Raw genomic sequence first — 23596 nt, forward strand, 5'->3', positions numbered from 1 at the left:
CCGATTAAACGCTGAGCAGAGCACTGTGAAACCAGTAGTTAAGACTAATGCATTCATACAGTTTCTACATTTATGTTCTCTGTGAGCAGAGGTTGGTATTAACTCTGACTTAAGGCTGAAATCATACTATTCCGGAATAAATAGCACTTTAAATTTTATAGAAATAAAAACATGTTTCCAGTTACTTTTGTCACATATGGAACAACTTAGCTGAACATCTTGTGAGTGTGCTGAGGCTGCCTCTGAAACCGAATACCTGGATTCTTGTAGTGATACTTGAGCATGGAACCTGGTCATTGTGTAAATTAAATTGTTGTTTAAAACAAGCTTTGTTATTCAGAATTCCATGTAATGAAGACGTTGATATAGTAGTACGTTTTTCTTTTAGGGTGTTCACCTCTATGTATCACAGCACCTTCCAGTACTCTTTTTGCCCTTTTTTCTGTGACCGTTCAAAGCTAGTATCTACTTCAGTAGATAACTGAAGCTATTTACTGAATCTCTCTTCCTAGGTCAATTTAGCAAGGGTCTAGCAATCTTTTCAGGTACTTTCTAGCATTTCAGTATCCCAGGTGTGTCTTCGATTCGAGTGATGTAAGTGGGATAGGACAAGCAGCTTGTACTAGGAATGCTGTTACTTTAAACTTGTCTGTGCATTTCATGAACCTTTCAAAAGTATACTGAACTGACAATGTTTATTGTATTTATAAATCTAGAATTATACATCAGTATGTTTGCATAGAAAGATGTATCCTTGTGTCCAGGCTTATCAAGTTTGGTAGTTCAAGATGCTGACGTGTGGTAGAAAGCATTGCTCATTTGTTTTGGTGCAGATTTGCATTCCTTAAAGATAGCTGGTTATTGCAGTGCTTGAGTATAGAGTGACACAGGTAGCAGAACTTGCAAAGTGAGGTCCTACATAGCTCTTTTAGATTTTTTGGTTGAAGGAGCATAAATGTACATCACCCTGGATGTAGCGAGTGGGACTTGATGAATTAGGAAGGAAGAAGCAACTCCAGGTGTTCTCTCTGGGCTCTGCTAACTCTAAGCCACAGGACAGTTTAATTCCTGTGCACTGATTCCCTCTCCCTATCTATCCAGCTTGGCCTCATAGTTTGGATGTTTGCATCCACAAATAGATGCAATGCTGTGTAAATGCCATACTGCTTAATATTCTGGTCGATTTTGGATGCCCTTGCTGAATGGCATATAAACTCCAAAGTAGGTCCTTGATTCTGAAGACAATTTTTAAATAAAATCAACATTGTGTTTTTCTTTGTGGTTAAAACCAAACAAAACCACCTTGTTGTGTATATTAGTGTGCTTTTCAAAGTGAGATCCACAAATTAGTTAAATCATAAGCATCCTGTTTGGAATAATTAATAAGAATCTTGCTGCACTGATGTAAGCATTTAATATTGAGGGGAAGTTTTTTGTAATATTTTACCATTTGTCAGGATCGTAGTAGTCGCTACCAGCATTCCTGGGGTTGTAGAGGATACTGTTCTTACTGCAAGTTTACAATTTAACAGTTCAGCTTTCATTACTCAGCACAGTAGAAGACTTCCCTGCCATAGACAAGTGAAGCATTCTGATGGACGGGGTGAATGGCAGAGGTGGAAGGAGTGTGGCGGTGGTGCCTTGAGTCTGTATAGTCTGATGTAAACGTGGTAGATTTAGTTGTCTGAAGCAAGATAATATAACATTGAACTCTGACATTTCTTTGGTTGCTTGAATTTATATCATTTGTGATTATATGAAATCTTCGTTGATTTGTTCAGTAACTGCAGCATGTTGGATTCAGCTGATTTAGTTCATTTTAAATGCTCATGAGTTACAAAAACATCTCTAGGGCTTATTTTGAACAAAGTAGTCTGTTTTTCTGTTTCAGAGGTACATGCCACAGGGTTCAACTATCAAAATGAGGATGAAAAAGTTACACTCTCCTTTCCCAGTACTCTTCAGAAAGGTAAGAGCTGTTTTCATGCTTTCTACTTGCTTCAACCATGTGTTGAAGACGTTTGCACTTAAAAAAGCCGGAGTAGGACATCTCTGTCTTCCCTGAGGTTTCTGGCTGCGAATGTAGTGCTCCCTGGGGAGTCTGTCCACTATAAGTCACTTTGTGAGCCTCTGGAATTGAAAATATTGTTTCACTAATGGTGATGTTTGCTTCCAGCACCTGAGATGACTCTAATTATTTACCTGCTATTGGGAGTTAGGCTCAGAAGCTGTTTATGTTAGATACTGACAATCTGTTTTCCTCTTACCGAGAATGAGCTAATCTGAATTACTGCAGTATTTTCCTAGGTGTCAGTGTACTAATTCTTTTGAAACTGCTACAGGTTTTTGCTCTGAGGAGTTTGTCAGTTGAAACTCAGCTCCTCCACTTGAATAAAGCAGTTTTATTTCATCTTGACGAATACAAATATAAAGATTCTAGGGTGATAAAACTTCAGTGTTTCATTCAGTGGGATATTGGCATGCTGCCTCTCTGATCAAGATCAGGTTTCCCCTTTTGCACTGAGACATCGAGGGCAGAATAAATCCTGAGATTAATTGACTTACGAGCTTGAACGCAGCCAGCGCTCCATCTTGGCTGTTGTAGTAGATTTCATAGGATGCTCTTATTACTTAGTAGCCACCCTATATTTTTGCAAACTCTACTCAAAGGTAAGGATTGTAGGATCAGACTTCTCAAATGGCTTAAGGTAGGTCTCTCCTGGTTATTGCATTGTGTTTAGAAGGCAAGAGTGAGTACTGCAGCAGCCTCTGATCTCCGATCAATACTAAAGTGCTGTGGTGAGTCTGGCTTTGCCTGCATTGCTCTGCTGGAGCTTATTTAGTGTAAGGAGAGTGAAGGGTTTGAGGGAGGCTGGCAAAAAAGTGGTGGGTGGACATGAGTTGAAGGGACATCTTATTTCAGAAGGGCAGTGGGCCAGCTGAGTATCCTGTCCTGAAGGCCCAGACCAAATAAATGTTCTGTTTGGCACATGCAAATAATAATGTCCCATCTGTTTCTGTTACAGGGACTGGGACGCTAAAGATAGACTTTGTAGGGGAGCTGAATGATAAAATGAAAGGTTTTTACCGAAGTAAATATACCACCCCTACTGGAGACACACGCTATGCTGCTGTCACTCAGTTTGAGGTATGGGCTATATTTTTGTTTTCAGGGAATGTCATTCTTAATATAGGATTTATGCTTAGAAGAAGGAAAGACACGATTACCTAGCTTTAGCTATACCCTCTGGGTAAATGTCAAAAATCCATATTTACTTGCTTCTTGCTCTTAGTGTGGATGGGTAATACTAAAAGCAGCCTTTACATTGTGACTTCAAGGTCAGTAAGTTCTGGATCTGGCAGATTCCCCAGCCAAGGATTATGCTGCTGTGTGATGCATCGTATATATACAGTTGCTGCAATGTTTAAGAACAGCTCGTTATTTAGATGTGGTCAAATACCTCTGTATAACTTTCCTTTATGAAGTATATTAATTTTTTTAATAGGACACTTTGCCTTTATCTCAGTGTCTTAATGACATCCAAAATGTGAGCCAGATACTGTCTCAAGTATTATGTAAACCCTGGACATAATGACAGAATTTTATACCATACTGTAATTTCATAGTTGTCTGCCTGGTTACATAAAAACATGGAGTATTTACCTCATACAAATAGAACATTTCTTGGGTGCAGTCTACTGACAATATAAATAGGTGGTCTTGTGTGTACGGTCTGTGAACGCCTGGGTGCCCTCTCTGCTTTCACATGACTGAGCTTTGCTCTTGTCATGACTCTGCTAAATTTTGCTCAGACTGTAGAATTCCATCAGAGCAGAGAGTGCTTTTCAGCTGCACTTTTTTTTTTAAACCAAGAGTGAAATAAGTTACCACAGTAAGAATAAAATGCTCTAATGTGGAGGTCAAGAGTGTCAATGAAGAGACTCTACACCAGTGACTAGCCATCATTCACCCAACTTCTTGCCTGTAAATTTTTGTGTGTGTTTTATTGCCACGGTCTCTTGTGATTTATTTGTTTAATGCTCTTATTTCCTTCAGGCTACTGATGCTCGTAGAGCTTTCCCTTGCTGGGATGAGCCTGCTATTAAGGCAACATTTGATATTTCTTTGGTGGTTCCTAAAGACAGAGTAGCTTTGTCAAATATGGTAAGTTCTTGATGTGCAAGTAAACAGTGTTTTAAATAAAGCTGTAATAACACCAGATGATTATTTGGTAGTTAATAGTTAATAGTGCATCTTGGTAATTAGACAGAATTAGGAGTATAGGCTGTCTTGCTAGCTATTACTAAGCTGCAATAAATTGAGAGCGCTTTTAAAATGATGATATTGTGATGTCAGATGCTAGCACAAAACCTGAACAAGTTGTACAAACCACAGTGGTGGTGATTTAAAAAAAAAAAAAGTCTTAGCATATGTCAAGCCACGTGCTGCTTGATTAAGAGTGACTGGAAAAAAAATAAGCCATTGTGTGTTTATGTAGCTGTTATAGCTACCTAAGCACTTGAGATAAATAAGCCTGTTATCTGCTCTAGAGAATTTCTGACCAGAACTGGGATAAAATGTGCAAGTAGAAGTACCTCTGTCACAAATACAAGTGGCCATTTTCAGGTCGCTACTTCAAATATGGTGCATGTATTTCTAGATAGTGTTGCTGGAGAAGAGCAAATCAGTTTAAAAATAGACCTTTTTTTATTCCAGTAGCTAACTTTCATAGTTACCTGTGAAGCCTAGCCTTGCCCACTGACCACATGGTTACAGTTTCTGTTTCAGAATTTAAAGTGAAAGCCTGATGCCTTATTGGCATGTGGGTAATACTCTCTTTGAAAGACAGCAGCTGATAGCTGATGTGTTCAGCTGCCTTTGCATTAATGGAATATAACTTATATATTATGAAAGTACACCTCTGTGTGTGATAGGGCATTTTTAGTTAGGAGGGGAACTGCATTGTGATCTGTATTTTAAAATCATAAAAGACGTCCTTTCATTTTAAATGCATGACTCATAATGATGGAATAGTTAGTCAAATGTATTGTGTAATACAGTTTCACTTCCATGAAACTAACTGATTCCCTTTTATGTTGAAAGAATGTCATTGACCGGAAGCCGTACCCAGATGATGAAAATCTGGTGGAAGTGAAGTTTGCTCGCACGCCTATAATGTCGACGTATCTTGTAGCGTTTGTGGTGGGAGAATATGACTTCGTAGAGGCCAGGTCCCTTGATGGTGTCTTAGTGCGTGTTTACACTCCTGTTGGCAAAGCGGAACAAGGAAAGTTTGCATTAGAGGTAAATGTGCTCAGGGTGACACCATTATTGCTGTAGCGATCTCCGACAGGCTGGACATAGTTCTCTCTTCTGTTCAGTCACCTAAATCCTTGCAAAGCTCATGAGGGTGTTTTTTGCTTCCATGGCTCGGAGAGACTGGGCTTGACATTAAACAGAATTTCAGTTGTGGACCAACTAATGTCTATGATGATGAAAACATACAGTTTAATTCAGTTCTGATTTGGTGATGGGGACTTTGGTCCAAAGATGATGAGAAGTACTGAAGGGTAAGCTACAGCCTGGGAGAAAAAGGGGATGGGAGTCTTCCAAACCATTGTGCTCTGGAAGCTGGAAATGGGTCTTCTGGAAGAAATCTTGTGTATGCTGCTTTCTTAGGCTAGTTTCAGTCATAAATTTTCAAGTTTTACTAATTGTTCCAAGTTAACATTTCTCCTCTTATTTCTTACAGGTTGCTGCTAAAACTCTGCCTTTTTATAAGGACTACTTCAATGTTCCTTACCCTCTTCCTAAAATTGATCTCATAGCTATTGCAGACTTTGCCGCTGGTAAAGTAACTCACTTTATTGATGAACTGTATTTTATTTGAATTTTAAACATTTAGGAAGAGGTGTGTATCAATATCAATAAACCTTTGTATTTATTTTATAAAGGTGCCATGGAGAACTGGGGCCTTGTTACTTATAGGTATGCTGTTAAAATACTGTCTTTCCCCCTCTTTGTTCACTAATTCTCGGAAGTAATTGGATTAGTTTTAGGGAGCTGTAATTATTTGGTATCATCCCAAATAAGACTGAGTAAATACCTTCAACTCTTGCTTCGATTTGGATAATTTTAACTTCTGCAGCAGCGTGCATTATTGTACAAATCTTAGGAATGAGCTATTACAACTACTGTCCAAGGGTGTGAGATTTTTAAGTGTCTGGCAGCACTGCCTGTTCTACAAGAGAACTTTCTTGGCTGCTTTTTTTCCCCATAGAAGTTACATACTTACTGACACAGCTGGAAGAATTTCTTATTTTATGTTGTAGGCAAGTTGGTAAATTTAGCAACCACAGTATAACCATGTGGATATGGGGAAATCAAAAATATTAACTTGCCTTCCTTTTCAGTTTTTTTTGTTCCTCTGATCAAGCTTTTATACTTTTGCTTGATATTATTACATTATCTGTGCTCATTGTTAGAATGATTTTTCCTTCATTTTGTACGACATTGGTCTTGTAAGCTTTGGACTTTAAATCCTGAAATGGTTTTAATTTCTTCTGCTAAACTTTTAATTTGGCCTTAAAAAATTGAAATGGAAGTTTGAGCCCAGGTTTAAAATCTACTTGTCTGCTTATCGCAATTCTGATGAAATCTGGTATTTTATTCCCTGTGGGAAAAAAAAATTTGTCCTGGATGAGTAGAATTTTTGGAAAGCTTTCTTAATTGTGCTGTTAATTTTTTCCCCCCCTTATGCTCAGTTTGGCACGCTTGCTTTATCCCTTTGGGGACAGAAGGTTGGCATAATCTGCAGGCACCATCTATGTTTTGAGATGCACGTTTTTCCCCTTTGAGTTGCAGCAGTCCAGAAGTCCTTTCTGACTGACCCACTAAGTCCTGACTATGACAGGGGTGTTTATAGTGGAAGGTTGTGTGCCTGAGCTAGGGAGCACGTGCGTGTGTGCCCTGTGTGGAGAATCTTGTGCATCTGCAGTGGCGAGTGTAACACGGCTGGTTGTGCACTTGGAAGAGTTGGAATTCCTTTGGGGATGAGGGAGGCAGAGAAGACTTGCTGTGCATACATCATGCAGTGCAAAGGGAGTTACAGTTAAGGTTCCTAGATATGTAGGTGAGCTATTTTATAAATAAAGGATAAACTTCCTTGTTCCTGCCTGGGTTTTTGCACTTGCCTTCTTGCATGCCATAAGGAATTATTGCTCCAAAGCATTCCAACAGCTGTGGAACTTACCAAAATAATTTAATGTCTAAACTGAAATAGCTTTCATTTTTTTTCAGTTGTACTGAACACTTTTTAGCTTGCTTAGGTAATTTAACCTACTTTTGAGTGTGTTTTTTCCCTAGGCACGTACCACTCTGTTCAGTTATCTTTCTCTCTTAAATACAGGGAGACTGCATTGCTCATTGACCCCAAAAATTCCTGTTCTTCATCTCGCCAGTGGGTTGCTCTGGTTGTAGGACATGAACTTGCCCATCAGTGGTTTGGAAACCTTGTGACCATGGTATCTAACAGTTACAAGTTTTTCTAGTTTTCTTTGACATGTGCTTCATATCATGTGTTATTTCAAGTGCCCCTTAATAGCAGACATGCTATCTTTAAAATAAAAAATCTAAATATTTAAATAGTGCTTTATTACTATTTTGTTCTTTACTAGCATGCTCTCTAGAAGTATTCCTAGATCTTTTCTATGTGAAGTAACATTCAGTTGTTTGAATATAGTCCTAGTTAGAGTTGAGCAGGTGTTCCATGGAAATTATTTTGGCTAGTCAGATTACTTAGAAGCAATAATCCACTGTTTTCCTTTCAGGTAGGCATGATTCACTCATCAGGCTTTCATACCAAGCAGGTGTATCGGTAGCAGCTCAGCGTTGCAAATTGTTCTAGTTCAGTAGCTGAAAAGTTGCTCAATAGTCACTCATATGAATTACTTTGGATATATGGGGAGCCAGCTGAATGGTTTGATGGTTGATGGTTGATTCCCATTTTGGTGGGAATAAAAGCGTATCTGAGGCATCAAGACTGAAATCTGTAAATTCCATTTAGTGCTAAAAACTGAAACCTGTATCTGTCAGAGCTTCTGCTGTTAATAAATGGCTTCAGCTTACTCTGTTAATTAGATCTGACATTCCTTTTCCCGAAAACCTGCAAACAGATGCTTGAATCCAAATATTTCCCAGGGTAGGAAGTTTCTTATATTGTAAGAAACCACTGTGTTTCGCAAAAAGAGCATGGCTTCTGGAGCCCCAAATCTGCATTGTTCTGGCTTTTAGGTTGCCTAAATGAAGTGTGAGTGAATAGAGGAAAAACCCCAGCGTAAATATTAATTATAACAGTAAGCAGAGGTTCTCAAATTTTTCCACAGTGCTGTGCCTCTTAAAATCTAGTCAACTGTGTCCATTCCTGTTTGGGGTAGCACAGGTGGGAAAGCAACACAATATTTAAATGGAAAAGTAATGTATTTTTAGCTTTTAGTACAGTTGAGCAGCTGGAAGCAAGGAGAGCCAGCATCATGTGACTAGACAACACTGTAGGATGCCAGCAAGTGCCTTGGGGACCATCAGTGACCCACGAAGCACTCGTGGTCCTTCTGACCGTTGAGAACTGTGGCAGTAAGCTTGAGAAAGTCTCATTTACAAGAGTTCCTAAAATTTATATTGAATTAGCTTTTTATTTTCCTTTTGAAGTTCTAGGTCTTCCAAAAATTACCTTTAAGAATTTTTTCTCTTTGGCTATTATTTTACATTCTGTGATGTAACTGTGAAATACAAAAAGACATTCCAATGTTAATTCTCAATGTCCAGAAAATCAGCTTTTTCTCCTCTACGATCTGAGGTGCATACAGCACAGCAGAAAGCCTCAGTAGCATCACTGATTTAGTTTGCCAGTACCAGATCTTATTGGCCAGCACAATATGCCAGGTCTTCTGTAGCAAAGATAAATGAAATCAGAATACTTGCAGGGGAAGAAACAGATTCGTGAGCAATTAGGTTGCTAGTGGGATAAGAGAGAAAAACAGGGAGGTGAAAAGATTTAGAAGTCCAACCTAATTGCCCAAGAATCTATTTTGCAGTTGCATTAATCCTTTGGCCCCAATCTGTATCTATTGGAACCTTGTCTTGGAAACAGATGTGATCAGAAATGTAAAAGAAAATTGGATAGTCTCCACTCTAAAAATAAAGCAGGGCTTATCTGTGTAGAGTTTCAGTAACAGCTTTCCTTATTGAAATTCCACCCTCCCTGGGGTAAATGTTTCATTCATAGTAGAAGCAGTAGTTCTTTGTAGAACAGCTTACTGGACTGCTTCTACATCCTGTTCAGTTTCTTTTACTTAAGGGCCCATATCGTCATAGCCATGCTCATCTGAGTTAACAACCCCATTTACATTTAAAGAATGGTTGGTAAGTGCAGTTATGAAAAAGGGTGTTTTCTTCCTCAGTATCCGTAGCTTGTTTCCTTATCTTGCCTGCTTCAGTTAAATATTAGAAATGAAGGGAAGAATTTTAAAATGTCAATGTAACATTCTTATCTTGAAAAAACAAAGCCCACCTTTGGCTGGTGAGAAACAGCTTTTAACTTTTTACTAGATTTCAGGTTTCCATAGTCTGGAACACTTTTTCAGATTCTAGGTTTTCTCCTTTATGTAAGCATGCTCTTTAGCAAAAAAACAAACCCAAACAAAATCAGTCTTCTGCAGCTGCTGCTATACAGTTTGAAAAAGACACTGTCGTTGTGTTGCCCACAATTCTGCTGCTTTACTGAACTGGGGCCTTGCATGTCGCTGACCCTTCTCCCTAGTCTAGGTAACATTCATGGCTGTTCCCTCAGTGGCTCTGCTCTGACCTCTAGTCTAGTCTCCGGGAATTTCATTTGTACCTGGTGCAGTTCTCCTTGCAGAGTTTCTAAAACTTAAGACAGAGGGGAAGACAGTTATAGGGTGCTGATTACTCTTCCTGGGCCAATGACTTCTTTATAGTGAGGAATTTGTGCTTACAAGTGTTAACCTGTTTCTCTGATTTGTACTAAACTAGGCCATTAACAGCTTATCTTTGCTGGAAACTTCTTGTTGATTAAATGAAGCTCTTGGAATATTGTTCTTTATTCTGCCTTCTTATCTTTCCAGGAGTGGTGGACCCATCTCTGGCTGAATGAAGGATTTGCCTCCTGGATTGAGTACCTATGTGTAGATCACTGTTTCCCAGAGTACGATATCTGGACTCAGTTTGTTTCTGCTGATTACACACGAGCTCAAGAGCTTGATGCCTTAGATAACAGCCATCCTATTGAAGTAAGTTCTGTCTTTGCTATTGATTGTCTCCCTCTTTTTCTTGCCAGCTTGGGTGTAAGCTTTTTTCCTATTAAGAAAAAAGGGAATTTTGCAGTCATTCATGACGCAAAGGAAAAGCTAAGGTTGCATTTAGACTTTGTGGATTTTCCTCTACTGGAATTAGTATTTCAGAGGTGAAGTTTGAGGGTCTGAATATGGCGGCTTCTGGAGTTTTTCTGCTCTACTGACTTGAAATGGTAAAGTTGTGATGAAAACTCATCATTGTTCGTGGTTTTGTTTTGGTTTCTGATCGAAGTGGGTAGTTTTCTGGCCCTTGAGCACAGTGAAGTAGCTACGGACTTATTTCAGTGTTCAATAACATAAAACAAAGTGCAGCATAGCCCAGAGCCCAAGCTACCAAACTTTGCTGGGCTTGTACTAGTTTCCATCTGAGGCCACCTCGGATGTTTCTGTGTCGTACTCGCAAAACTGTGAGTGTGACGCAGACAGGATCTAAGTAGGATCTAGCTGGGCTTGATGCTTTGGAGACACGGCAGTAGTTCAGTGAAGAGAACGCAGCAGCAGCGAGCTCAATTACAGCAAAACTGGGACCTATGCTGAAAGAAGACTCCCTTGTAATTCCTGGAGATCGCCATGGACAAGTTTTCAGATGGCTTAGGAAATGTTTGATGTAAGAGATGTTGGGAGATGACCTTGCTTTGTACAACAGGTCATTTTAGAGTGACTTACTCATTGAGTGCATTTCCTGAGTATGTATTGTTTGCTGTCCCAGAATGAAACAACTTCCACTGGTTTTTTTTTGCTTTTGGGTAAGTGTTGAACCAAAGGGCTGAAGCAAGATCCCCAAGTCTATTTAATCAAATACCAAAACCTAAGTTAAAGTAAGTCTAACCTATAAACCAATCCTAACCCAGCCAGTTGTGAATAAGTTTAATTGACTGGGTGCAGAGATTCCACTAAGACAATTTAGTGATGGATATGCATGCACTTTCTTCAGTGAGAAAAGTCAGCTCCTTAAACAGTAGAACAAGCAAAATCAAAATCTTATGGCAGTTAAAATTGTTCTCACTGTTAATTATCCTGTTTACCACAGGTTAGTGTTGGCCATCCATCCGAAGTAGATGAAATATTCGATGCTATTTCTTACAGCAAGGGAGCATCTGTAATCCGAATGCTACATGATTACATTGGTGATGAGGTAAAAAGATTGTTGTTAAAAAGCCAAATGTAGATTGTCAAATCTTTTTACAGTTAAAAATACCGTTTAAAAAAATATTTAAATCTATGTATTATCTATTTTGAAAATTTCTCCAATTTGTATTTGGGCTCTATTTAAACTTACCTAGGAGAAATAAGATAGTAGGAAAATATGGAAGGAGTTACAGATGTACATACTGATCCTAAGATTACTTGGCTGATTCTTGAATATAAATGCAGTGCAGAGGGTGGTTAGAAAGGACCTCCATTCTGGTGCCATTACAAATTCAATTGTATGTTCCCAGGACTTTCGGAAAGGAATGAATTTATATTTAACGAAGTTCCAGCAGAAGAACGCCGCTACAGGTAACTGGTGGTTATTATATGCTTCAGAAAAGTGTTTTCTGGAGACAGAATTTTTAGTGCTAAAGTGACAGATTCTTAAACAGCTGTGTTTTCCACCTGAGAGAACGGAAATGCAAGGAAATAATTGGCTTGTTTCCAGTTTCATACAATGTGTCCGCTGCACAGCCAGAGTTCAGCATCTCTAGGCGTTCTCTATCTCAGGAGTATGTGGCTGAGGTAATCCGAAAGGGCTGCATTTACCGTTGATAACCACATCTGCGTAGTAATCTAATTTAGAAATAGAGTATGTTGATTTGCCAAGTAAGCCTTTTGCAAGCTTCCTTTTGCAGTATTGATTGCATGTGTGATTAAACAGTTTGAAGTCTTGTCTAACATCTCATAGCGCTTTCTTTACTGAAGCCTTTTTTTGTGTATCAGGCATAAATGTGGAAGTGGAACATCATGCTCTATCAGCCAAAACCAGTCCATGTTGTTCGGTCAGCTCTTTTGGCATAATATATGAAAAACTTAAGGAAAAGATTCTTCTACTTGCCATTTGGAATATTTAATGCTCGTTTTTATTATGCTTTATCACAATGTGTACTGATTGCAATTTTTTTTGGTAGTAAAGAAGCTTTCTTCTCCCCTCTCTACCCCACAAGTGGTTTAAGCTATTTCCTTTCTATTGCCTAGCATCTGTTACAATTTGATAAAAACACAACCCAAAACACGAAGGGCAAACTGGAGTAATAATACAGCCTCTCACCCTCCAGTGCCCATTAGTGTCCTTAATAGCGTCTGACATGTCAAGACTCTGGGAGTCCTTAGTCAGACTTTTCTTCTGCAGAGGACCTCTGGGAAAGCCTGGAAAAAGCTAGTGGTAAACCTATTGCTGCTGTGATGAATACATGGACCAAGCAAATGGGATTTCCGCTCATTTATGTGGAAGCTGAACAGGTAAATGTAACTGTGCGTTTTTCAGTACTTCAGATCAAAACTTCTGCCTTTAACTGTGTTTTGGGATCAAATTTAGTAGTATCCTATTATTTAAAATCTTCCCTTTGATCAGGAGGCAGTACAGTGAGTTGCTTTGTTTAGTGACAGATCCGTTTCTGAAGGGAGGGGAAGTGCAGCTCACTTGAGGAACGTAGTGCAAAGCAATCTGGAGTTATTCCACAAGCACTCTAGGTCATGTGCTTGGAGTTTGCTGACGTAGCCTGTTTGCTTTTTCTGTGTGAAATGTGTGTTGGGGGGAGGGAATATCTGACTTAGCTCCCCTTGCCACACGTTTTGCTTCTCACTCCAGTTTAATTATCCTTATTCTACACGATTGCAGGGTTGAGTGGTGATTACTGGCTGGAAGCTGAAGACAGACAACAAATTCAAATGAGAAAGACAGCATGTGTGTTTTAACAGTAACAGTGATTAATGCATTGGAATGATTCTTGAGGTAGCTCCTTTTTCAGGAGGAGAATACAAGTTACTCCGTTTAACAGAGGGCACATGAATGTATTGTGATACACAGAAGTTGAGATTAGATGTTCTGATAATTCCTTTCTGTCTCTTTTTCTTTTCTTTTTTTTTTTCCTCAGCAAGAAGATGACAAAGTGTTGAAGTTAGTCCAGAAGAAATTCTGTGCCAGTGGACCATATACTGGTAAGATGAGTGTTAAGAGCAGGAGTGGAGTGTTTGTTGCTTTTCATGCAATGGCAGCAATTTTGAGAGATGCACTGCAGAGCAGGCAGGTGCTCTGCTTGAGTTCAGGTGCTTAAGTTAAAACTTCAGAAAATCTAAGGTTGAATGCTCTCACACATGTGGTTTCCATGTCCTCCTTGCATGGAGAACAGCATTCATCTGCAGTCTTTGGTTCAGTTTTCATTCTGAGATGCTTCTCTTCTCATGTCCAGTTTAAGGCCAGTGCTGCCATCTGAGGAGCTCTGTAAGCTGCTGGTTTTATAGTACTGCTGAAACAAAAATGCCTTGTATGGAAGCCAGCTCTATCTTAAGACACAGATTCAACCCATCTTCCAGGCTTAGGGAAATTAAAATGTTTGGCTTGAAAGGTGATTTAGAGATTCTTGTTTTTTAACTCTAGAACTGCTGTTTTCCTTCAGATTTGTGCCTTTTTAGATTTAAATGTAAGTTAGCTTTGCTTAAACTGCTGCTGAAACTTGTTTGAACATCAGGCAGAGTTTCTCAGTGTTGTGTGCATACTTTTTTTTCCTTAGGCCTTCCTTTTTATTGTTTCTTCTTTTAGGGGAGGATTTCCCCATGTGGATGGTCCCCATAAGTATTTGTACGAGTGATGACCCCACCTGTGCCAAAATGCAAATACTAATGGACAAACCAGAGCTCACCTTGGTTTTGAAAGACATCAAACCAGACCAGTGGGTGAAGGTGAGTTGTCACAAAGGAGAACATATTACTGGGAATAAGTTTGTCACTGTAATGTTCCCTTGCATTTCATTTTCCTCTCTCTTTTTTTTTTCCTTTCCCCTTGCAATCTTGTATTTCTTATGGAGGGGCCTCTCTGTGCTGCTATTGAATATTGTCTCCTCTCTATAATGCTTGCTTCGTGTAGTTCTTTGCCTTCCACAAGTAGTCTAGACAATGTAAACGTGAACCTTTTAAGAGTCCAAGCCCAGAAAAACAGTGTGCAATTAGAAGCAGCTTTTGAGCTGAAATGTAGTGGCTTTTTTGGTATCCCATGGCAACCCCAGTTTAGTTAAAGTCCATCCCGAGCAAATATAGTCCTGTTTATCTTTCATTAGTGTGAAGGTTTTCTACTGGTTATTGCCAGTCAAGTACAAATCTGCAAGTGAAAAAAACCACTGTTGCAGTGTCCTGCAGACACCAGTCAAACTGAATTTAAAAATTGAAAGACAGCAACTAGCTGGGACTTGCTGTATGAACTACTGAGGTTGAAGAGTAATTGTTTCCAAGCTGGAGCTGTACTCTGAAAGATGTCTCCATGGAATAACATTAAGGGTTAGTCTCATTTTTTAAATATTAATCAAATCTTCCTATTTAACTAACACGGGCATTCCAGCTGTCAGGCCTGCGTATTCTCATGAATCACCATATCTGTCTGGGTCCTCCCTGGTAACAGAGAGGGACATGGAATGAATGAACAACTCTGAAAATGCCCTGTCTAAATGAGGGTGAAGTTTGACATTTCTGCCTGAGAAGGCAACAATCCAGCTCATCTGAGGCGAATTTGTGGGACTGCTGGCTGCAAAGGTTGTCAGTCTGTGAGGTTTTTAGTTAGTGCCATAGTCCTGAGGACTGGCAACTGGACTGACCAAAATCAGCAGCAAAGGGGGTGACTTCTGATGAGCTCAGCAACATTTTTTGGTTTATGCCAGGTACTGCTGTTCAACCGACCACAATATTTGACCATCTACACTAAAATGCTAGTAGGTAGCAGCGTGTAGCCAGTGTAGTTCATCAAGATTACTGACCGTGACTTGCTTTTATGCTGGGCAGAGGTGCTTGCTCTCCTTTCTTAAGAATATGGTTCTCTCTGTCAAAATCGAATGGAGCAGGTTGTGGGAGAGAGGTTATGAAAGTTAAGATTCTAGCACCTGCAGTCTCCAGTTTTATCTTCTCAGTGCATGACTACCCTTACTTCAGGTAGGAGATACTCCTAGAAGACAAGTTTCTCTTTTCTCCTTGCTCCTAGTTTTAGCTCTAGCCTCTGTTTCTTTATGTCAGCTCTCTCTTGCCTTCTATACCCCTTAGTGAGCAGCTCTTCTTTGAAATCTTCAGTCTTTCTCCCTTACTTATGATTTGTTTTTCCTTTCTATTTAGATGATAGTGACTGACTTCTCTGTACTGTGATGCTTTGAGAAATTTCTAGGGGTTCAAAAATAAAAAAGCATTTCCTTATTTGTTCCTTACTTTTAATTTTTTATTCCTCTGGTACATTTCAGTTAAACCTTGGAACAGTAGGGTTTTACCGTACTCAGTATAGCCCCGACATGCTGGAGAGTTTAATACCAGCGATCAAAGACCTCTCCCTACCCCCTGTGGACAGGCTTGGCCTGCAGAATGATCTTTTCTCTCTGGTAAGCAACCCTTTACTATTCTGTCTAATAATGAGAGCTACAGTAACTGCAGAAATCGGTGTCTGAAGAGTCAGTCTCAGTTTCTGGAGGCAAAGTGCCTTTGGGATTACGGCATACATCTAGCTATTAATTAGCCTGACAAGTTCTAACCTGTATTATAAGGCTTAAACCCTATGGAAGCAGTCTGCCCAACTCCTCTTGCGCTGTTCTCTGTAGGGGTGTATTATACTATAGGTTTTTTTACAAAATTAAGTGTTTTGAGAACTTGCTTTCTTCTAACTCATCAAAATAAAGATATTTTAATGATCCCCTCAATGACTTTATCAAATACTATCAGCACCACGTGCTTTATTCAGTTGGGCTTGTTAAAACTGTCTTCCACTGGAGGACGTGGCTGTTGGGGATTCTTACTGTTGAAAACCAAGGGATTACCCCCAAAGGAGGTGTTGCTAGCTCTGAACAATTAGTTACCGTACTCTGTATTTCAGATTGCACTTTCTTATTCTTGCTAGTCAGCAAGTATATGGAAACTTTTAAAAATGTGGGTTTGATACCCTGCCTCTCTAGCTTCAAAGCTTGTAACTCTTGTCATGGCTTAGTTGAAGGGATTGAAACTGTAGCCTGAGTCATTTCCCAAATATTGCAAGACTAATGGGACAAAAAACCTGAGCAAATAACACATGTAGGAGCATTGTGCTAGACTCCTATTTTGGTTTCAGTTTTAATCATGTTTTTATCATAGGTAAACATACTTACATAATAAAAATTGATCTTTACCTCTTTTCTGGTACCATAAATTACTGGTCTGGTTCCAGATTAACAAAAATCTGAGCAATCTGGTTGGAGATGCCTACTGTAGGTATTATCAACTGCACTAAGCATAGAAGTGTTTTCATGATGCTGTGAAGCCGTTAATAGAAAATTTTCATGGCAGAGGTGGAAAGGCAATACTTCTTGTACTAATTCAGGGGAAGCAGGAAGAAAAAATTACTTCTGCAGTTTTACACTCAATTTAATGAAGAGCAAAAATTAAATCTCTAAATCTTTACAGTTTGTAGTTAAAATAAGATTTTGGTGGGTGTAGTATCTGGCTGAGAATAACTCCGGGGGTTTGCTTTTTCTTGCCAGCGTTGCTGCAATTCTCTTAAGTCACTTAATCTCCTTGTCTGTTTCTTGTTTGCAAAATGTGCTTATAATTACATAGCTGTCTCCTTGTAAAGTGCTTACCTGTGTATAAAAAGCATTGTGTGCCGTGAGCAGACAGCAAAGGTGCTTTGACTAGTGTTAACTCACCTTGGCAGAACCCCATAACACAGAAAATAGAATTTATGTGCAGGGTGTGCAGACTGAACAGGAACAACTGTAAAAATGATGTGATGAGCTGTTAAACGTCTTAATTCTGTTTGGAAGTAAGATTAATCTGTGTCTCTTCCTCTCCCAGGCCCGAGCTGGAATCATTAGCACTGTAGAGGTTCTAAAAGTCATGGAAGCTTTTGTGAATGAGCCCAATTATACTGTGTGGAGCGACCTCAGCTGTAACCTGGGGATCCTCTCAACTCTCTTGTCCCACACAGACTTCTATGAGGAAATCCAGGTGTTCGTGAAAGATGTCTTTTCACCAATAGGGGAGAGACTGGGATGGGACCCCAAACCTGGAGAGGGTAGGAAACTTATGCTGTGAAATCCAGTAGTGGTTTTGGAAAACTCATGTGTAATTAAGCCATCAAGATTTTGGGAAAGGGGAGAGAAGGGAGGACGAGGTGTCTGAAGTAAGCATTCAGGGGTATTTTCATACTTAAAACCAGACAAACACAAAACTCCAAAACAACCCTTTGTTATCAGGCGCAAGTTAAAATGGTAAAACTTTTCCCTACCTGGTCACTGACTGATAAAAATTCCCTGCTGTATCTTTGCATCTATTCAACTGCATGAAACTTACTAGACCGCAGGGATGGAAGGCCATGTACGTTCATGTTTACTTGTCCTAGTCAGTCCTGTTATAGACGCAAATGGTTAATATTACTGACTTAGCTCAGGTTAGAGGCCTACCTGTTGTATTTGGGCTGGAATCATCTCTTGACCCTCTTGCTGTAAAAAAAAAAAAAAAAAAAAAAAAAAAAATCAATGTATTCTCCAGCTGGCACCAGGGAGAGTGAGAAAAGGCCTAGTTTCTTTAGATATTCTCAAGCATGTGGAAGGATTGTTATACAGCTCTGCCCTGATCACTCTAGGTGGAAGAACACTTAATTCCTGAATTGTGTTTCCAAATATTAATTTTTTTTTTTCCTCCTACTCACTCATTAGGTCATCTAGATGCCCTTCTGAGAGGTCTGGTCTTGGGCAAACTAGGAAAAGCTGGGCACAAGGCAACATTAGAAGAAGCCCGACGCCGATTTAAGGACCATGTGGAAGGAAAACATATTCTGTCAGCTGATCTGAGGAGTCCTGTAGGTTATTGTAAATTTTGGTTCCCAAAAGTCTGTCCCCACTCACTTAGCACTCTGTGTACTGAACTCTTGTATTTCCAAGAATAGGGAAGCTAGAGGAAACCAGTGTCAAAGTTTCAGAACAACTGGTTTTGGCAGAGGTGGTGGGAGGTTGGGTAAGTCCAGTTATGAAGAAAATGATACTGGGGAACATGGTACAAGCATCCCTGTGTTTCTTGAATCAAGTAAGCCTAATCTGTCATGACCAATACTTAGTCATAACTAGTAAGCCCAGCTGTACCCAAATGAACTGCCACAGTACAACTCTGGTCTCTAGATTGTGCTGGGTTTTGGGTTTTGAAGCCTATTCAAGTGCAGTGCTGAACCTGAGCTGACTTCTACTCATTTACATCCATCCGTGACCAGCTTATATCCTCCAGGTTTAAAAGCACTGTGGTAAACTGCGGGGATCGTGGAAGAGCTCTGCAGGTGTCAGCTTGGCCCTGCAGAGCACAAAGTCTAACTATGGTGGATATGGATTGATATCTGTGAAGTACTTACTAGCTAGGTGTTGCATGCTACAAAGATTTCTTGTTCTGGTGTTTTGCTGTGGTTGAAATTACCAAAATTATGCTGAAATTGAGGAAGAGATAAAGGAGTTGATGCATCTTTAAAATCCAGTCTTAAAACATAGAAGGGATCAGTGCCTGTATCTTCCAGATCTGTTCACTTGTCTGAAATCTAACCTCAATATGTAGAAATTGATTGTTGCATTTGTAAAAGTGTGGGTTTTGAAGGACCTTCCTTGTTTATGCTCTATCTTAGGTATATGTAACTATTTTGAAGCATGGAGATAGTACTACTTTAGACACTATGCTGAAGGTGAGTGCACGCTCTGTTGTTAACACTGCCAGCTTATGCAATGAAAACTAAAAATTCCACCCTAGAAGTTCCTCTAAGATGTAGTTCATCTGCACGCAGGCTCAATCCGATGTTTTAGAGATGATGTGAGCACCAGGGCTTCATGCTGGTGTTCCTCGGTCCGTGTGTGGTGTGAAATTGCCATCTAGTGGATTGTTGCATCTCTCATTTTGGGATTATTTTTCACTGCTTGGAGGCACGGTCCTACTTGACCTTATATAAACAGTGGTGAAGATCAGTTTATTACTAATGATACTTTCTGCTGCTGTACGTGTAATGAGGTCCGTAATGTGGATAGCTGCAGGATGATTCATGAACAATTTGTCACATATTAGGCTTGAAGACTAATCTAGCAGCTCTAGCGTATACAGCAAGTTCAGCAGTGCTAGGTGAGAAGTCAGCATTTAATACCATGCACTAATACTACTCACTTTGGCTTTGAAGCTTCACAAGCAAGCAGACATGCAGGAGGAGAAGAACCGAATCGAACGAGTTCTTGGAGCCATCTCTCAACCAGAACTGATTCAAAAAGTTCTCACCTTTGCACTTTCAGTAAGTTATTGGAAAAGCTGCCACTTCCTTACCTCGTGAGAATGACAAGTGTGTTCAGAGCACTTGGTGATAGAGCACTGTGCGCACACAACGCCCTAGAATAGGAGGAATAGTCTTAACGATTAAATCTTTGAGTTGTATCTTAAAGGTTGGGGGGGGGGAAGCTATCATTGACAGATTTAGCGTAGAAATGCATAAAGGTAACGTGCTGTATTTGTTGAAACAGTCTTCAATACTTCTCTACATTTTCATCTTCAGGAAGAGGTACGTCCCCAGGACACGGTATCTGTTATTGGTGGAGTAGCTGGAGGCAGCAAGCAGGGGAGGAAAGCTGCTTGGAAATTTGTAAGGGACAATTGGGAGGAACTTTATAATCGATACCAAGGTGGATTCTTAATATCCAGACTAATAAAGGTATGTGCAGCTGTGAGAAAAGTCCTCTTCACATATGTGACTAAAACTAAGCTGTTATATCTGAAATGCTAAATGCTTACCCTGGTTTAATTTTTTTTTTCCTTTAGCTAACAGTGGACGGATTTGCAAATGATAAAATGGCCGCAGAAGTTAAGGTAAGAAATTTTAATTAAAAGAAGTGATTAACTTTGTGACAAACATTGCATGCTCTAGACTGTAGGCATCTGATGAGAGCCATGAGTTTCTAGGTGTTCCTTGGTTTTCAGCTGTGGCTCTGACTCTCACTGTTTTGACTGTGGCCTAGTCCCCGAATTGCACTGCTTTAGGTTGAGTTATTTTACTGAAATGTCTTCAATTAGCATTTTCACAAAGCAGTGTCCAACTTCTAGTGATTCTATTTCATTAGCTTCACTCATTTAAACTTTTTACAAAATCCAGCACAGTTTGTGGTTTTGAGACCCCCCAAAAGACAACCTTTAAAGATAATTCTAGCAAAATCCATAATTGTTACAACTTCCACAGTAAGCTGAGGCTTACACCAGCACTTTGTTCCAGACTGATATGGCACATTTGGGGCTGACTGCGTTAGCACCCAGGGACTCCTGGGGGAATTAACATGGCAGAAATTGGCTAATTTCCATACTACAGGTCCAAGTTTTATGTGGTCGTTTGTGCTGTGTGCTAAGACCAAGGCTTTGACCCAAGGCAGATTAATGTGTTTGCAGAGAGTCCGTCTTGAAGTTGGTGGCTCAAGGTGATGTGATTTCATTACTGGACTCAAGCATCACCTCTGACGTGGGAGTGTAGGTGCTGGTCTTGGTAACGTTTTAAAATTGTGTGTAGGTTTTATTATTTATTCTTTGCCCGCACTTTTACAGGGACTCCTTCTTGAAAGAAGAAACTTAAAAATATGGCCCTTAATTAGCACTTTAGGAAAACGCTCAGGAAGAAGAATTATTTCAAAGATATGCTGAGCCCTATCTTTTTTTTGTCATCTAGTGATCCCTTCTTAGAAAAGATTTAGTAGCATAAGTGATTTTACAGAGAAATATTGCACTGTAGCTAATTTTTTTCCTAAAGAACGCTTTGCAAAACATTTACCAGAACCATCATCCATAACTAAGTCATAACTACTTTCCAAGAGAACTTCCTGAGACAGTATACCTAGCTTTTAGCTGGAGTACTTAATGCATCTGAGTCTTGATGTCACCTTGTAGCATACATTAGTGTGAGGGGATCTGCCAAATACTGGGAAAAGCCTGCTTGTGTGAAGATGGGGGATGACTCCCGGCTATGCCAGCTTATTCTACCCTTTAACCAATTGTAAAGTGCAAAGTCACAGCAGCCTCTGGTGCACTTTCTTCAGCTTCTGCTTTTTGCAGGGGATCGATACTGTTGATTCTGGAGGAAGAAATGTGAGAATATACAGCAAAACTCTTGAGTGCTGCTGGTGCTTGGAGGTCATTATGCAGCTTGGAAAGAGGCCTAGGTAGAATGCTAAGAAATCTGATACCTAGACAAATGCTTTTGCAAAATGGCCTTAGGCTTCTGTTGGTATCTTCTTCCAAGTATCCAGAAATACACACTTGATTTGCTGCTCTGTTTGTTGCCTCCCAATGAGGGACTGAATTTGTCTCTTCAAGTGCCGCTTGCTGTCCCTGGCAGCAAGGACAAGACAGGATCGGAGGCAGCATTTGGGCTAGTTCGTAGAAATGCTACCGTGGCTTTCCTCTAGTAGAGAAATGAAGGCGTTTTGCTGTTCCCACTCTCTACTTAGGATTACACGTCTCCCAAACTCGGCAAGCACCCTGCAAATTTTTCAGAGTCTCTGATGTTGGTGGGAGCAGATAGCATGAACTGTAGTCAGACAAGGAACATAATTCACAAAAGCATTTCTATATAACCTAGGGAATTTGGTGACTTAAAAATACGATCTTGTCTATGCCTGTTTATACCCTTATGGATGGTTGTGTGCTTTTTATACAGGCCTTCTTTGAGAGTCACCCAGCTCCATCGGCAGAACGCACTGTCCAGCAGTGCTGTGAAAATATTCTGCTGAATGCAGCTTGGCTGAAGCGGGACGCCGAGAACATCCACCAATATTTTCTGCAGCGCAAGGCCCCACCAGCCATGGTGTGAATCTGTGCATGCCACTGCTGCAGTCCTGCTGCCGCCTCATGGGGAGAGGGAGGAGCTACCCAACAGCTGATTCATATGCCAAGAATTTGGAGTCTTTTTCTCAAACCAATGGGGATTGGACAATGAATGTAGTTAACTGGTTCCTGCTCACACTCCAGATTTAAATTCTATTAAAATTATCAGCAATTCAGCAAAAAAAAAGAGAGAAAAATCTGTAAATATGATAGTAATAAAATAGAGCATAACAAAACTGTGAAACTTCCTCAAGCCTTGTCAGTGGTTAAAATATTTAACACCCCTCTCCTGACACTCTTATTGACAGATGTTCTGTTTTTTACACCTTCCCCCAGCCCTCCCCAAAAAAGGAAACCAGTGGTTTCTAGGTCAGTGGAATTTTGTGGAGAGTTTGGGGCAACAATGGGTTAATGCCTCTGAGCATTGTGTGGAACAGGTCACTCAGAAAGGCAGGTAGCTGGTATAACATAGAGTCTGTGCATCATTCTAAGTGCAAGGTTTTGGGGAGATGTTCCTGCAACCCCCCCCAGTCCAAGGATAGTAGGTTCCCTCCCTTTTGTGTTACCTCTCGGCAAAAAGAAAAATGTTCTGTTGCTCTTCGGTTTTTCTCCTTCGTTCCACTTGCTGATGTCCTTCTTAGAGATAACGGAATTGTAAGGAAACATCTTTCATAGCCACATTAAATAAGGGAAAGATTAATGCAATTTTTTTTTCTTACTAAATTGCACCCTCAAAATGCATGCAAATGAGGAGATAACTACTGTGTGACTGGTTCTCCTGGCTGCTGTTAGGGCAGGTCTCTTCCATTCAAGACACCGTTACTTGTCTAAAAGATCCAGCTTGTTCAATCTCCTCATGGCCGTAGCAACACTAGCTTTTCGTTCCTTTCTGTGATGTTGATGGTAATTTGATTCAGAAGCCTTAAATTAGTGATGACTGGCGTGATGATGAAGTCTAAGCTGTGTGCCATCATTTACTTCACAAAGCAGCGTGGTCTACTAACCAGACACAACACCCTCTAATACAAAGGTTGGAGTTCCATATATTTTTTTTTTTTCTTTAACAGGAATTCGTATTTGGTGTGGCTTAACTGTATTTCAGAAGGTCATCAGACTAACTGTCAGACTGCTTCCCTGAAACATTTTTGTGCTATTGTTTAAAAAAAAAAAATTAAAACAGTTGGCGTTAATAAAAATGTCAATGTGAAATTCA

The 23596-nt window shown here is 39.9% G+C and overlaps 1 protein-coding gene across 1 annotated transcript in view; it reads left to right on the forward strand.

Moving 5' to 3' along the window:
• NPEPPS (aminopeptidase puromycin sensitive) overlaps window positions 1–23596 on the forward strand; it is a 39447-nt gene extending 15851 nt beyond the window's left edge. Inside the window, exons 3-24 of the mRNA XM_059830333.1 lie at window positions 1892–1969; window positions 3027–3148; window positions 4058–4165; window positions 5105–5305; window positions 5754–5850; window positions 5956–5989; window positions 7410–7524; window positions 10144–10308; window positions 11402–11506; window positions 11811–11871; window positions 12698–12807; window positions 13443–13506; window positions 14108–14247; window positions 15783–15917; window positions 17359–17578; window positions 18222–18364; window positions 19169–19225; window positions 19709–19816; window positions 20075–20230; window positions 20338–20385; window positions 22217–22363; window positions 23451–23596. Coding sequence (XP_059686316.1) covers window positions 1892–1969; window positions 3027–3148; window positions 4058–4165; window positions 5105–5305; window positions 5754–5850; window positions 5956–5989; window positions 7410–7524; window positions 10144–10308; window positions 11402–11506; window positions 11811–11871; window positions 12698–12807; window positions 13443–13506; window positions 14108–14247; window positions 15783–15917; window positions 17359–17578; window positions 18222–18364; window positions 19169–19225; window positions 19709–19816; window positions 20075–20230; window positions 20338–20385; window positions 22217–22363; window positions 23451–23474 — 2438 coding nt within the window. The 3' untranslated portion in view covers window positions 23475–23596. The remainder of the gene's footprint in view (window positions 1–1891; window positions 1970–3026; window positions 3149–4057; window positions 4166–5104; window positions 5306–5753; window positions 5851–5955; window positions 5990–7409; window positions 7525–10143; window positions 10309–11401; window positions 11507–11810; window positions 11872–12697; window positions 12808–13442; window positions 13507–14107; window positions 14248–15782; window positions 15918–17358; window positions 17579–18221; window positions 18365–19168; window positions 19226–19708; window positions 19817–20074; window positions 20231–20337; window positions 20386–22216; window positions 22364–23450) is intronic.

The sequence above is a fragment of the Gavia stellata genome, chromosome 28, assembly GCF_030936135.1.
Source record: "Gavia stellata isolate bGavSte3 chromosome 28, bGavSte3.hap2, whole genome shotgun sequence".
Taxonomy (NCBI): Eukaryota; Metazoa; Chordata; class Aves; order Gaviiformes; family Gaviidae; genus Gavia; species Gavia stellata.